At 38.5% G+C, this 15,422-nt stretch overlaps 1 protein-coding gene across 3 annotated transcripts in view; it reads left to right on the top strand.

The window, feature by feature from the left end:
• dlgap1a (discs, large (Drosophila) homolog-associated protein 1a) overlaps positions 1 to 15,422 on the top strand; it is a 145,922-nt gene that overhangs the window by 85,423 nt on the left and 45,077 nt on the right. For 2 of the 3 annotated variants that reach the window (XR_010907816.1, XM_067453673.1), the window contains exons 3-4: positions 6,307 to 7,371; positions 13,407 to 13,618. Coding sequence is in view for 2 of the 3 variants with exons in the window: in XM_067453673.1 (XP_067309774.1) it covers positions 6,379 to 7,371; positions 13,407 to 13,618 (1,205 nt within the window). In the remaining variant the exon portion in view is untranslated. The remainder of the gene's footprint in view (positions 1 to 6,306; positions 7,372 to 13,406; positions 13,619 to 15,422) is intronic. The other variant, XM_067453674.1, reaches the window with a different exon arrangement.

The following is a 15,422-nucleotide window of genomic DNA, read 5'->3' as shown; positions in this document are numbered from 1 at the left end:
CACTCAAATGCTTATAGAAGACAGATGTTTCTTAACAGATGTTATTAAGATAATAATTAGTATGTTATCTTTAATAACATGTAAATCATATATATATATATATATATATATATATATATATATATATATATATATATATATATATATATATATATATATATATATATATATATATATATATATATATATATATATATATATATATAACATTGCATATACACCCACTGCATTCCACTTGGAAAAATAACACTGATGTCCCAATCTTATGAATGGTAGTGTAGAATTCACTAGCATTAGGGGAAGGTGGGTGGCAGGTGTTAGTCTCCATTAGAAAGCTTTTATAGGGAATCACTTCATGGCCAATCCACACTCTACCTGTCACAATGACCCATTTCCCTTGCAAACAGAATGCAATTCCAGGACGTGAGCAACAGGAGCTGTTAAGTTTTTCTCATTTGGTGTCTCTCCAGAGAAGACTGAGGGGAATGTCTTTATTGAGATGCATGTAGCATTAATATTTCATTTTTATATGAACAGTAGAATGAGGGCACGCATTATGGGATGGTCCACAAAGTGCTTTCCTTTGATCTGTGAATGTTTATGGCAAATATAATACATGTGTTTACTGTTTTCAGAGTTGATATGAAATTGTGGTGTTTAATAACTTCTACTTGGAGAGTTGTACATGTAAACATATGGCACTGCTCTACTATCACACTGAAACATGTTTTACCGAACATTATCATCATCAGAGTAACAACTGGGTGCTGAATACAGTGTTTCTGAGATATAAAAAAAACTTTTAGGGCACCTTTTTGCTACTCTTCTTGTTTTTGACCAAGCAAAATTCCAATATTCCACCACATCCCAAAGATGCTCTATTGGGTTGAGATCTGGTGACTGTGGGGTTCATTTTAGTTCAATGAACTCATTGTCATGTTCAAGAAACCAATTTGAAATGATTCAAACTTTGTGACGTGATGCATTATACTCCTGGAAGTAGCCATCAGAGGATGGGTACATGGTGGTCATAAATAGGATGGACATGGTCAGAAACAATGCTCAGGTAGAACGTGGAATTTAAACAATGCCCAATTGGCACTAATGGGCCTAAAGTGTGCCAAGAAAACATCCCCCACACCATTACACCACCACCACCAGCCTGCACAGTGGTAACAAGGCATGATGGATCCATGTTCTCATTCTGTTTACGCCAAATTCTGACTCTACCATCTGAATGTCTCAACAGAAATCGAGACTCATCAGACCAGGCAACATTTTTCCAGTCTTCAACTGTCCAATTTTGGTGAGCTTGTGCAAATTGTAGCCTCTTTTTCCTATTTGTAGTGGAGATGAGTGGTGCTCGGTGGGGTCTTCTGCTGTTGTAGCCCATCCGTCTCAAGGTTGTGTGTGTTGTGGCTTCACAAATGCTTTGCTGCATACCTCGGTTGTAAAGAGTGGTTATATCAGTCAAAGTGGCTCTTCTATCAGCTTGAATCAGTCGGCCCATTCTCCTCTGACCTCTAGCATCAACAAGGCATTTTTGCCCACAGGACTGCCGCAAACTGGATGTTTTTCCTTTTTCACACCATTCTTTGTAAACCCTAGAAATGGTTATGCGTCAAAATCCTAGTAACTGAGCAGATTGTGAAATACTCAGACTGGCCCGTCTGACACCAACAACCATGCCACGCTCAAAATCGCTTAAATCACTTTTCTTTCCCATTCTGACATTCAGTTTGGAGTTCAGGAGATTGACTTGACCAGGACCACACCCCTAAATGCATTGAAGCAACTGCCATGTGATTGGTTGATTAGATAATTGCATTAAGCATTGAGAAATTTAACAGGTGTTCCTAATAATCCTTTAGGTGAGTGTATTTTAAATTGTAAAAATATATCAATATTACTTTTTTTGTTGGCTTTTGTTATAATTTTATATAAAATATTTGTTTTGTATCTCGTAAGAGTTATGTAAAGACTATGTACAGTCCCTGACAAAAGTCTTGTCGCTTATCTATTTTCTAGAAATACCTGATATTAACCTGACCTTTAATTAATTCATTGGTGTTAGAAATAGCTCATATGAAAAGCTAAAACCCTCCCAAATGATGTTTAAAGCACTGAAATAAATAATTTTCATAGAAAAAAGATTTATCATTTAATCAAGACAGAAAGGCCAAATTTTGGCAAGACCCAAATTTAATATCTTGTATGACTTCCATGAGCTTGAAGGACTGCATCCATGCGGTTTGGCAAGGATTCATACAATTTATTGATGAAGTCATCATGAATAGCTAAGAAAGCAGTCTTGCATGCCTCCCAGAGTTCATCAATATTCTTTGGTTTCGTCTTCCATGCGTCCTCTTTCATCCTACCCCACATATGCTCAATGATGTTCATGTCTGGTGACTGGGCTGGCCAATCCTGGAACATCTTGATCTTCTTCGCCTTGAGGAACTTTGATGTGGAGATGGAAGTATGCGATGGAGCACCGTCCTGCTGCAGAATTTGGCCTCTTTTATGGTTGGGAATATAAGAGGTAGCTAAGATTTCTTGGTATTTTAGACTATTGATGTTGCCTTCCACCCTGCAGATCTCTCGCACACCCCCATACTGGATGTAACCCCAGACCATGATTTTTCCGCCACCAAACTTCACTGTTTTCTGGGTGAATCTCAGATCCATTCGGGCACCAGTAGGTCTCCGGCAATATTTGCGGCGACTGTGGTGTAATTCAACAGAAGATTCATCTGAAAAATCCACCTTCTGCCACTTTTCCAGCGTCCATCCTTTTAGCAGGCTGTGGGCCTTGGCAAATGCCACACGGTTTTTCAATTGTCTTTTGTTTAGTGCTGGCTTCTGGGCACTGATTCGACCATGGAGGCCATTTTGAGACAGAATCCGACAAACTGTTCTGGTTGACACAGGGACTTCAGGTGACCAGGTCTCGTGGAGCTCTGCTGCAGTGGAAAATGGGCTGGCCTTGGATTTTTGAGCCAACAAACGGTCTTCTCGAGCAGTTGTCTTGCGGGGTCTGCCTGACCTGGGCTTGTCAAAAACGTCTCCAGTCTCTTCAAATCTTTTTTTTATCCTCTGTACTTGACGCTGAGACACATTGAAGGTGTCTGCCACATCAGCAGTGGATCTGGTCTTCAGCCTCTTGATAATCAAAACTTTAGTCTCAGGGTGAATCTTAGGCATGTTTGCAGAGGTCTAGTTGCAGTTGATTTGAAGGTCTAGCGTACTGGGGTTCTTTTTATACACACTTGAGACCTAATTGATCCATTATTAGTCACAGGTAAAGCTCATATGACAAGGTGACAACAAAAATTGACAACAAAAATTGACTCAATGGGCTTTACCAAGCTGTGAATATTAGAATACTTTTTGAAAGTTTAGTTTTTCACTGAAACATTATCACAAAAGCTGGTGGGATTAAAATGAGCCACTTCTTGTAAAAAAAATCTTGATTAGAAATATATTTCAGCGGAACTTTAGGTCAATTTGTACACAAGCGACAAGACTTTTGTCAGGGACTGTACTGTGAATGATGTGTATCGGGCTGATGAACAGGATTGCTGTGAATGTCCGTCATGAGATGGACACACTGTCAGTGTGAACCCCAGTGCTGTTTAAATCAGTGGCTTTGCAATTGTCTGTCTAAAGATTTAGTGTAAATGAGCTCATCTCTTCCTGTTTGTGTGTGAGAGATATTTGTGTGTGGCATGTAGGTGTTTGAGAGCTGTGGCTTTGCACTCCTAGCTGCAACAGCCCCCTCCCATTAGACTGTCACAAGGCCCAATAATAACCTCTCTAATAACAGGGTTGGCTCTCTCTCTCTCTCTCTCTCTCTCTCTCTCTCTCTCTCTCTCTCTCTCTCTCTCTCTCTCTCTCTCTCTCTCTCTCTCTCTCTCTCTCTCTCTCTCTCTCTCTCTCTCTCTCTCTCCTGCTCTCTCAATCTCTCTCTTTCTTGCTCTCTCACTCTCTCTCTCTCTCTTCTTGGAACAAATGTTCCTCTTCATATCCAACGTCACGCAATTAGTGTGGCTGAATGAGGATATGCTCACCATCTGCAGTTAGCCACATTTAGTTGTGCCTTACAAAACCCCAGAGTTTTTACCAAAATTGGCATGACAAAGTTTCACATGAGTGAATCAGCCTTGCATACCTGACGAAGGGGTTTACCCCAGCTAATTTAGATAGCCTGACTGAAAAATAGAAGAAAGAAGAGCCTTGATGAAAGCCTGAGCTCTGACAAGATCTGAAAAGACATTATGACCCTAAATGTAATGAGTATTAAAGGAATATAACATTCATAAATACTGTAACCAAATTAAGATATAGCCAGTTAGTGTAATTTAAGTAGTAAATACTTTTAAAGTGAAATATGGAGGACGGTCCAGCTAGATATTTTACCCATTAATTCACATCACATGGCCTTTATTAACACCCCAGTGCCGTGTGGATTACTCTTATAATGCATGGAAATGTTTTTTTGGGGCTGCCATTCGCTGCCATTATAATGCTTGCAAGAACCAGGATTTTTATATATATATATATATATATATATATATATATATATATATATATATATATATATATATATATATATATATATATATATATATATATATATATATATATATATATATATATAACATTAATTGAAAGAAGAATGTCATATACACATTGGATGGCTTGAGGATGGATTGTGAGGTAATTTTAATTTTTGGGTGGACTATCCCTTTTAGGGATTCTGACTGAGAGCGGTTAAGGTTTGACCATTAGTCAACACATTGGGTGACCTGTAATAGTGCATGAACTGCTCTGTCTGGTTTTATCATCAATATTATCAATATTATAGCATTATTTATTATTTTCTAAAAAAAAATATTGATTTATTATTTAGAAAGTAAAAAAAAAAAAGGTTTTTGTAGTTCCTCTTGAATATGCTAGAAGGAACTTCATTGTGATTCTCAGTGTGACTATCATCTTCGGCTTTCTTCCCCTCCCTCTGAGAAGAACAGAAAAGTATGTCAAGACTTCTCAGCCTTGAATAATCCTTTCAAGTACTGTCAGACAAAAAACATTTTGAAAGCCTGACTTTTGCTGGGTAATGTCAGACACAGATGTTCATTGAACTAACAGGGTATTTGATCAGATCAGCTCTTGGTTAGGTTAGGGTACATATTGTTTTATGTAAGTGGTTGTGGATCAACTTTGCATAAAACAGTAACAAGACCATTTATTTAACTGTTTTTTGCTGATAGTGGGGTTAATTACCAATTAGAAAATCTAATATATAGAAAAAAAAAAGAAAAAAAATTTAAAACACGTTTTTTTTTCTTGATGTTGGTTTTATATGGTTTAAAAACTGAACACCATTACTCTACACCTGAAATGCTAACAAACCAAAAAAAAAAAAAAAAAATCCAAGTTAAAAAGTACATTTTGCTTGCTTTTATTGGTTCATAAATTAATTGCACCACCTTTTAGAATTTGGACTAAGCTTGCCTTGTCATAAAAATGTCAAATAAATTACATAATATTTTCAAGATTACTCATTGAAGTTGACAAATTTGCAGGGGTCATCTCTATAATATAATTTCCTGCTTTGTTCTTTTTCTACATGTCCCTTTAATTTGGTCTCACGACATGAACATTTGATGAATGTTTGGTTTTCATATCTAAATATATATAGTGCATATGTACAGTGCAGCTTCACTTTTTCCACATTTAGTTATACTACAACCTTATTCCAAAAATGGATTAAAGTCATTATTCTTTCCTCAATTCTACAAGTCTACCTAGAAATCTTTGCAAATGTATAAAAAACATTTTTTTTAAATAACATGCAATATATATATATATATATATATATATATATATATATATATATATATATATATATATATATATATATATATATATATATATATATATATACCTACACTTAAATTCTACAAAAACTACCGTACTAACTATTAATTTGCAGTAAATTCGTTTTTTTATTGGCGCAAAAATTGTAGTTATTAGTAAATATGTGTTACCCATACTAAAGTGTTACATATATGTGTGTATATATATATATATATATATAATATTTTATATATATATATATATATATATATATATATATATATATATATATATATATATATATATATATATATATATAAAATATTATATATATATATATATATATAAAATATTATATATATATATTTATTATTATTATTATTATAAAATTTCCACAGTGTACTTACTCATGGTGGTTTATGTCTTTCTATGTATTCCCTGCAGACCATCAGGTCACTTTGAAGCCGTACTGCGTGTGGATGTCTCCGACCCTCGCTGGATGATTCCATCTCTGTGATGAAAGGCTTATCCAGCAGCCGCAGCCACCACCACGTGGTGACCTGTGACACCTCTTTTGACTCCATGGGTCACCACTTGGACCACAAGCCCTACCTCATCAGCCAGATCGACAGCCCCCACCCAGCCGATCATTCTTACTACTCCCAGAGAAGCCCCTACCAGCCTGACTGCGTGGTGCCTTACGGGACCTTCCCCCGCCGACACTACAACTCTCAGCATGAGCTCAAGGAAGAGACTGCTGTGGTTCCTTACACTGGGGGAGGGGTTCCAGCCAACAAGGGCCAACAGCGTCTTCCCATTGCACTGTTGGATCAGTTCGACCGGCAACTTCCAGTGCCTCGGGACGGCTATCACACACTACAGTACAAGCGTGCCGCCGCAGCCTTGGAGCAGCGAAGCGACAGCCCTGGCCGAATCCGGCACCTAGTGCACTCTGTTCAAAAGCTCTTCACCAAGTCCCACTCACTAGAAGGCCCACACCACGGTCATGGCCATGGCAAGGGCAGCATCAACGGAGGCAAGGCCAGCCCCGATGGAGAACCCCCCGCTATTCGACACCGCAAGCGCAGCAAGAGCCGGGAGCGCTGCAAGTCGGCCGAGCCCAAGAACCGGACGCCGCCTTCCGGCTACTGGAGCTCGGATGACTTGGAGCGTGAGGCCTGCTTGTTTCACCATGGACCACCAGGTGTCATGACCATGGGCCGTCACCCGGATAAGTCACAGTCACAGTACTTCCTGGAGGCCTACAACACCATCAATGACCAGGCGCTTAAAAACTCCCGCAGCAACAACGATTTGGGCAAGTGCTCGACGTGCACAAGCATCCCGCTGAGCGTGGACGCTTCACAGCTCGTGAAGAAGAGCTCGTGGTCGTCCTCTCTCACGGTGAGCAGAGCACGTCAAGTCTACCAGAAGGCCTCAGTAAATGTAGATAAGGCTCTAGTGAAAGCAGAGGCTTGTCAGCAGGAGCGCTCATGCCAATTCTTGCAGGTATGCAAAAAGCCTTTCGATTCTCCCCTACACCCACATGCTCGCCTAACCCACCTCCACCTTTCCACCACCCCTCCTCTTCCTCCTCCACCACTGGAGAGAGCCTCCAGTTTTGATTTGAGTTCTGCCGAGAAGTAAGTGCAACCCACTAGCTGCCTTACTTTCTGTTTAGCTGACAAGCATCTGTTTGGATCCATTCAATCTCTGACTGGTATTATTTCCCTCTCTAAATCTGAAAATCACTTTTCTTTTTACCAATGTTTTCCTGAAAGTTCTTATTTTATTGCTGTGTGTGTGTGTGTGTGTGTGTCTGCGCGTGTGTGTGCGTGTGTGCGCGTGTGCGCGTGTGTGTGCGTGTGTGCGCGTGTGCGCGTGTGTGTGCGCGCGTGTGTGTGTGTGCGTGTAGGTGGTGGGATGGGATGGATCTGACTGGATGAGCAGTGTTCTTGTTGGTCCATATGAAGACAATCGTCTTTATAGATCAATTATATCCGTGGCTGCATGGACTAGTCTTACAAGCTAGTCATCAAGTTGTTTTCCTTAAGACTGGTCATACCTTTTGTATGTCAGTTACATAACTAATCTAATTTGAATTTAAAATGATAAGTCTGATTACCCCTCGACTAACTGCTGTTTGGTCAGACTAAAGCACAGTAACAGTTTTTGCAACTGGCAGGGCTGGGTATTGTTCAGAATATTTCGATCCGTTGCCAATTTGGATACCTCAGTTTCGATATCGGTTTCCTAACGCTTCTTTTTCCGATACCAGATGCAACCGACTAGCAGCACAAGCTAAAATAAAGTGGTAGTCAATGTTATGGGGATGCATTCGGTTTAAGTAGTGAAATTACACTGATCTGTCAAGTATTGAATACGATTGTCCACCCTCCCTTCTCCCTTGCTGGCCTACACTCACTTTTGGTCAACGTACCAGGCCGCACGCTTTCGCCATTCATGATGCAGCTTTTTGTTTTGAAGAAGAACAGAAGAAAAGCACTTTTACTAATAGACTGCCTAATAGATTTAACATTTATGCCTCACAGCGATTTTCACTTGACTGCACTGAATGTATCAGAAGATTATTACAGAGGCAACTGATTTTGATGGAGGAATTTACAGCTTTACTCGCAAACTACAATTCATGTTAATCCATAAGGTGAGAACCAGGGCTGTTATATACCTAAATATATACTTGATTCAATCGAAAAGTGTATCCAAGTAGTAATAATAGTAATAGTAATAACTTTGCTGTGGTAATGATGCATCACACTGCATGCGAACCGCACTTGAGCCCAACCGAACCGCGCTTTGTCTCACATCTTCCAAGTGGACCAGGGCCGGCTAAACGAACTGCGCCAGGGCACAGAACAGAGTGCTCACACTTGTCAAACGAACCGGGATTCGGGGCTCAAACGTGCTTGGGCACAGTTCAGAGGGCCTCGTGTGAGTATACCGCCGCCTTTGGTTGCAATACTTTTATCGCATATGTTGCACTTTGCTGACTCGGCATCTAATTTTAGATGCCGAGTCAGCCACACTTTAGACCTCTTCGGCATTGTAAAACGATGCAGTAGAACACATGAGAAAAAACAACTACACTTGTGTTGTGTGTCTAGTGTGACTGCAAATATCTTCAGAAATCGTCCCCGATAGTCACTTTTTACTAGGTGCTATAAAAAGTGCTTATATACATGCAGATAGGTGCTTTTTACATGCAATTACGCTACAGGCTCACCGAAATTTGGCACCGAAAGATAAATAATTTTCTGATATTCATAGTATCTGATTTTTTCCGTTCAATACCATAAAAGTATCACCGTTTGGTGCCCAGCCCTAGCCACTTGTGTCATGAACAATTTGGTCCTAGCGCAGCATTCTGCTAGCTTAGCTTATACCCTGTCCAGCAGAGTTTCAGAATTGAGAAATTTACACTCTTTAAATTCAATTTGTGTGAGTTTAAATTGGCCACACACCATAGGAAGTTAAATTGTAATTTGAATTGTAATGGCAAGAAGAATTAACTGTCCACCCTGGTCCAAATAAATTAAGTAATTAAATATTGAATCTGTAATACATACACTAAATTTAATTCAATTCAGATTAATTTCAGATTCAGATTTTAAATTGGCATTATAGGTATTATGGTTGTTTGATCAGGCATTACAAACGGCCATTGGGTCATCAACAGTCAAGCAAATTGTTCATGACAATGGTTGATTGAACAAGAATACCACCAAATCACTGTTGTGCTGATACTCTGAATGATATTGTTTAAATATAGTTTGATTGAGAGGAAGCATTGACAAATTAGTTTTTTATGGAATTGCTACATCCTCAGTACTTTTGTCTTTGCAGGGCATGTGTCAGTTTTTAAAGTTATGAGTCATTAATCATTGAGTCAGAAATAGAAATAGAATAACATATAAATTGGGTGAGAGGGAATAAAATCTGATATTATTTGAAGTTGTACCTATTCCTGTACATAAGGCTGCACAGTCCTCAAAGTCTGAGTGAACAGACAAATGAGGTAACATGTTACGTTATACATGCATTAAATGAGCGAACTAGAAAAGATCTTAAGACCACCTGCAGCGGACTGTGAATCAGAGTTTGCACGTGGGTAGCCCATACTAATTCAGAGGCTAAATTGAGCTGGCAGGATGTCTCACATGTTCTCTATCATGCTCTGTCAATACAAAGAATAATTGGCATCTTTCTTCGGGGCTAAATCTGGACGCCAGTTGCCATAGTAACCATGAGTGACAGGACATTGCACTGTGCAGTTCTTGTTGTAAAGGTTTGTAGAAAGATTTTATTAAACAGACATTCAGCAGGTTGTCGGTATCAAGTTAGAATTATTATTTTGATTTTGTGGACTTTATACAAACAAACTAGGGTTTTCTGATTTTTGTAGTTGAGGGTCTGTGTACATTAGCTCCTTAACTCTTATGTTTGCTTTGTATTGAAGTAAATTAATGCAGGTCTATTACGGACATAGACCTTGAGGGAGACTCACCCCCAGTATTTACAATGTTATCAGTGTAGGGTTTTCAAATATCAATTGTTTCAATTTTATGTTTTATTACAACCTTATATTCGAAGTGCAATAAGCGATTTTTATAAAATGGCACCTGTCTCTGACACATCTCTCCACAGTCAGATTCTTTGGCTCGCCAGTCAGAACACTTTAAGGCCCTTTCTGCCTATCAATCTTTTTGTGCAATCACAGGGAAGCCCATATATGGTAAGCACTAAGCAGGAAGCTGAGAGCATGGTAGGTAAAGCAGGTCATTCGAGTTCAGTTGTAAGCTGTGCGATAGTGCTGGCAAAATAGCCCTTGGTTTTGATAATGTTTAACAGTTGAGATGATATGTAGCCGCTCTTCTCAATATAACGATCTTATCAACTTTATTATTTAGGATGGTGGTTGGTAGGGCTGCATGTTTTGGGTGAAAAACAAATTCATTCAGATTTATTGTGATTTATTCATTCTGATTTATTAATTCTGATTACTCATTTAATTAATTCATTAATTTTGCTATGCTTTTTTGTAGGGTTGCACAATTTTATATATATAAAATATTTTATGTATGTATATATATATATATATATATGTATATATATATATAGAGAGAGAGAGAGAGAGAGAGAGAGAGAGAGAGAGAGAGAGAGAGAGAGAGAGAGAGAGTCTAATACTGTGTATAATATGTATAATACTGTGTTGAAACATTTAAGATGACCCATACTAATAATATTGAGCATTACTATTAAAGTATTTAAGAAAAATGTAATAATAATATCAAAAGTTATAATATATAGAGTATATTGACCACAGTCTTGTAAGTTTGGAAAGATGGCACATGTTGTATGGAGTGACATTTACTGTGAACCAAGCGCTCTGAGACACTGAAAACAATGGATCATGAGCTTTACACACCCAAAAGAACACAGTGCTGCGCTGTGCTGAAACATGCGGTGCCTGGATTTATGTAATTAAAAATGTGATAACCACACTGCCACACTAAGATTTCTGCATTATTCTGATTAATCATCCAGCCTAAGTAGTTCAAGAACAGCTATTGCTTACTGCACTTTTAAAAATGTGCTACACTGGGCTCGAATAAGCAGCTAAAGATATAAACTGAAATTCACTTAATAAAAGGAAATGGAAGCTCTCATGTGGGACACAGTCTTTCATCCCCTGAAATGATCAAGGAAAGCCCAATCTGCTGTGAGGACTCTGAGCCCTGTACACAGGTCTGCTCAACAGGATTTATCCTCATTTTCTGCTCATTAGACGCGACTTGACGAAAGGCTTGTGTGGGTGTTGGTGGTATCTTTGAAGGAATTTTTTGTGTTTGTCGGGTCTGTGAGTGTGTGTGTGTGGGCAAAGAACCGGTGTTACTGGAGTCATTCTTCCTCTGACTGCCTTTTATACACTTCCTGACGTCAAGGCCAGCCGTTTCCCCAGTAACACAAGCTCTGCAGTGATTCATATAATCACAGTGAAATTCTTTAAAGTGGGATTTTCTCTCGATGCCAGCCGAGTATCTCTGTCCATACCTTAAAATGAACCTCAATGCAGAGTGATGCCTGCAGCATACCAGCTCAAGACACAGCAGTGTTTTCTGTTAGCATTCATTTGTATGGCCTTACAATGAGCTTGCAGTAATTTGCAGTGATTTAATAATTAATAATGAAGAGCCCATTGCCAAAGTGCTGAAAATGTGAATTTATAACATACTGGCAGGTATTTGTGTTACACTAATTTCACAATGAGTTCACCCTTGCATTGATGTCAAGTAATCAAGTTAAAGCTACTAAAATAAAACCAGAAGAGATCCTGCTTCTGTACATCTAATGGTGTAGGTGCAGTCTTTTTACTTGATTTATTAAAAGATACATTTTGCTGTCATAATGGAAATTGAGTCTAGGTCACTGTGCTTAAAAAGTTTATTATTACCCAACTTTATAGACTTTTATTTAAGTTTCTTATGGTAAATAAGAATGTCCTCATAATTTAGTAGGGGTGTAATGATAACCTCACGATTTGATTCTGAACTCACAATACGATATTATTGCGATACTCTGATACATTTGGTAAAAGGTTTACAAAATATGTTCTGTTGATTAAATTTCCTCATTAATTTAATTTATTATTTAATTTAAAAAAAAAATTGTGTTTATATAGTTTATTAAATGTTAGTTGAAACAGTTTTAATTGTATGACTTTTATTTAATTACTTTTTGGGGGGGGGGTTACTGTCAGTTGACTTCTGACAATTGGAAAACTTCATATATCATGGTTTTATGCAATGCTTGTTTCATATTTTTATTACATCAGACATGCTTTTATCTAGTAGATTACGAGCATTTGATTACCCTCAAAAAACCAAGTGGTCGAAAATTAAAACCTTTCCCTTTTGCCAGTCTGAGTTGTTTCGCGATCTGAAAACTGCAGTCCAAATTCTTATACTTTCAGAGAGTCCTATTGATGAGAGTTTGCCCTGGGATAGCTGCACTGAGACAGATGCTTAACTACCCAGGGAGGCGTCGTTAGTGTAATCATGCAAGCTCACACCGGCAGCCTCATTAATTATCTCTGGCGGCTCAAAGAGATGGAGAGGCTATCAGAGAGAGAGAGAGAGAGAGACTGTGTGTGTGTGTGTGTGTGTGTGTGTGTGTGTGTGTGTGTGTGTGTGTGTGTGTGTGTGTGTGTGTGTGTGTGTGTGTGTGTGTGTGTGTGTGTGTGTGTGTGTGTGTGTGTGTGTGTGTGTGTGTGTGTGTGTGTGTGTGTGTGTGTGTGTGTGTGTGTGTGTGTGTGTGTGTGTGTGTGTGTGTGTGTTTTATATATATATAAATATATATATATATATATATATATATATATATATATATATATATATATATATATATATGCACACTTGGCTCCACAATGGGTGGTTTGTGGAGCCAAGTGCACAGGAGGCAGTTTGGACGATGACATGCACATTTCGGCAGAGGTAAATGACACAGTGTCACTTCTGACCCCGCAGGTCCCTCAAGACGAGTGGGGGGGCTTTCCATTGGGGAAAGATGAGGATATCCCATGCAGACGCATGCGCAGCGGCAGCTACGTGAAAGCCATGGCGGAGGATGACAGCGGAGACTCGGACGGCAGCCCTAAACCCTCGCCCAAGATGCAGGCACGACGGGCCAGCTACCTCAAAGCCACCCAGCCATCACTCACAGAGATGACCACTCTAAAGTACGTTCTTAGATTTCGATCCATATTGTTATATATATATTCATATTTGTAGTGTAAGAGTTCAGCACTGATCGAGATTAGTGTCATTAACTAAAACAAAGAACATAAAAAATGGTACTTGAAATAAAAAAAAAGCTTAATTTCAGCTAGTTGTCAAGGCGTAATTTCTCATTTTATTTTATTTTAACTTTAAGTGCTAAAATAATTAGAAGTAAAACTTGAACAAAAAATAAGAAGAACTAGAATAAGAACTACTGTAATTCAAGTTTTTAAAATATAAAAAATACAATTTGATTCAACATATATAAAAAAAAAAAAACAGTATATTAATGATACTAAAATAACACGGTATTGACCCCTCACCATTTCCAGGCTGTACCTGACCTCTGTGCACCACACTTGCATAAACCCAGCCAATGGCTACGGCAGAATCTGTGTGTAACTAATCCAGGTTGAATATTCAATGAAAAAGTCACCCCTTCCATCAAAAAAGCACAAACCATTCTCATGAACAACTCGATAGAACACGAGCCGATAGTCCAACTGACGACATATTACAATTATGACAAGATTAGAGTTATAGCGATCACAAAACACAAACAGTTCTCATGAGCAACTCGATAACGTGAGTATACAAGCTCGATAGTCCAGCTAACAACATATTACAATTATGACCGGATGGGTTATATAGATGAAAAGAGGAAACAAAAATATATTAGGAGTATAGTATCTTACCTGTCGGAAAAAAATTTGTGAGCTGATGCTTGAAACATTGAAACAGACACTGAGGGGTTTTAGATGCTCCATACGGTGTGGAAATGAACGGGTCTTTATCATCGCTGAAGTGAGCGATGATACGATCACAAATGGACAAACAAGCGAACATGACACACGAGCATATTCAAGCGAAAGCAGCATATATTGGTTCTTTCTCGGCTAATGTCCGTCATGTGTGTCGTGTGATTTGAATAATGTTGTGCACTGAGCCTCTCTTCTCACCATAGACACGCCCCTTACCTGCTGATTGGCTACAAGTTTGTTATTCCACTCAGCCAGAGTCCTTTTTCTGAAACCGTTTTAAAATAACACTTACCCCACCTTTAATTGATCAGTAACCATTTGCTGCGGATTCATCTAGTGATGTCTGATTCAAGAGTAGCTTAATGATTTGTTTTAACCCATTAGGAAGTCGAACTGAACTTCCCTCTTATTGATATAATATTGAATAAACTAAACCTTTTGTATGAGTTGAATTGATTTGTTGAGTGAATCACATGCTGAATCCAAAGACATCACACTGGGGGATATTTTACCTCGAGGCTGGTGCCATGATCTAGTGATTTTTACAGAAAATTTGTTGTGGAAATGGGACAAAAAGGTTATTAACGAACAATAATAAATAAGTAAAAGATTGGCGATATAATGCATTAATACAGTCCAATGATCATCTGGACTGTATTAATGCAGTTTTCGTATTATTTAAACTGATTATAAAAATGTCCAATTAAATTACATTTTCCATTTGATTTATGAAATCATATAGTGTGCTAGTGAAGTTAAATAAAAGTAAGCATCTCTTCTGCTTTGGGATCCAAAGCTTGGCATCTCTTGAAGAATGACTGTGCTTAAGCCACGTAATAGTCATCCAGATGGCCGTCTAACAGCTTCAAATCCTCTGCCTGTCCAACAGCCATTTCAAAGCGTACCAGAGCAGTAGTCAACACCTTTAACACCTGCCAAACATGCAGATCTGTTACCATGTAGCTATAGAGAGTGATGAGTTTATTAACTGTCTGTTTTATAT

This window comes from Pseudorasbora parva, chromosome 9 (genome assembly GCF_024679245.1).
Source record: "Pseudorasbora parva isolate DD20220531a chromosome 9, ASM2467924v1, whole genome shotgun sequence".
NCBI classification, from domain to species: Eukaryota; Metazoa; Chordata; class Actinopteri; order Cypriniformes; family Gobionidae; genus Pseudorasbora; species Pseudorasbora parva.
Note: the sequence above shows the minus strand (reverse complement) of the source record. Positions and strands in the feature narration are given on the sequence as shown.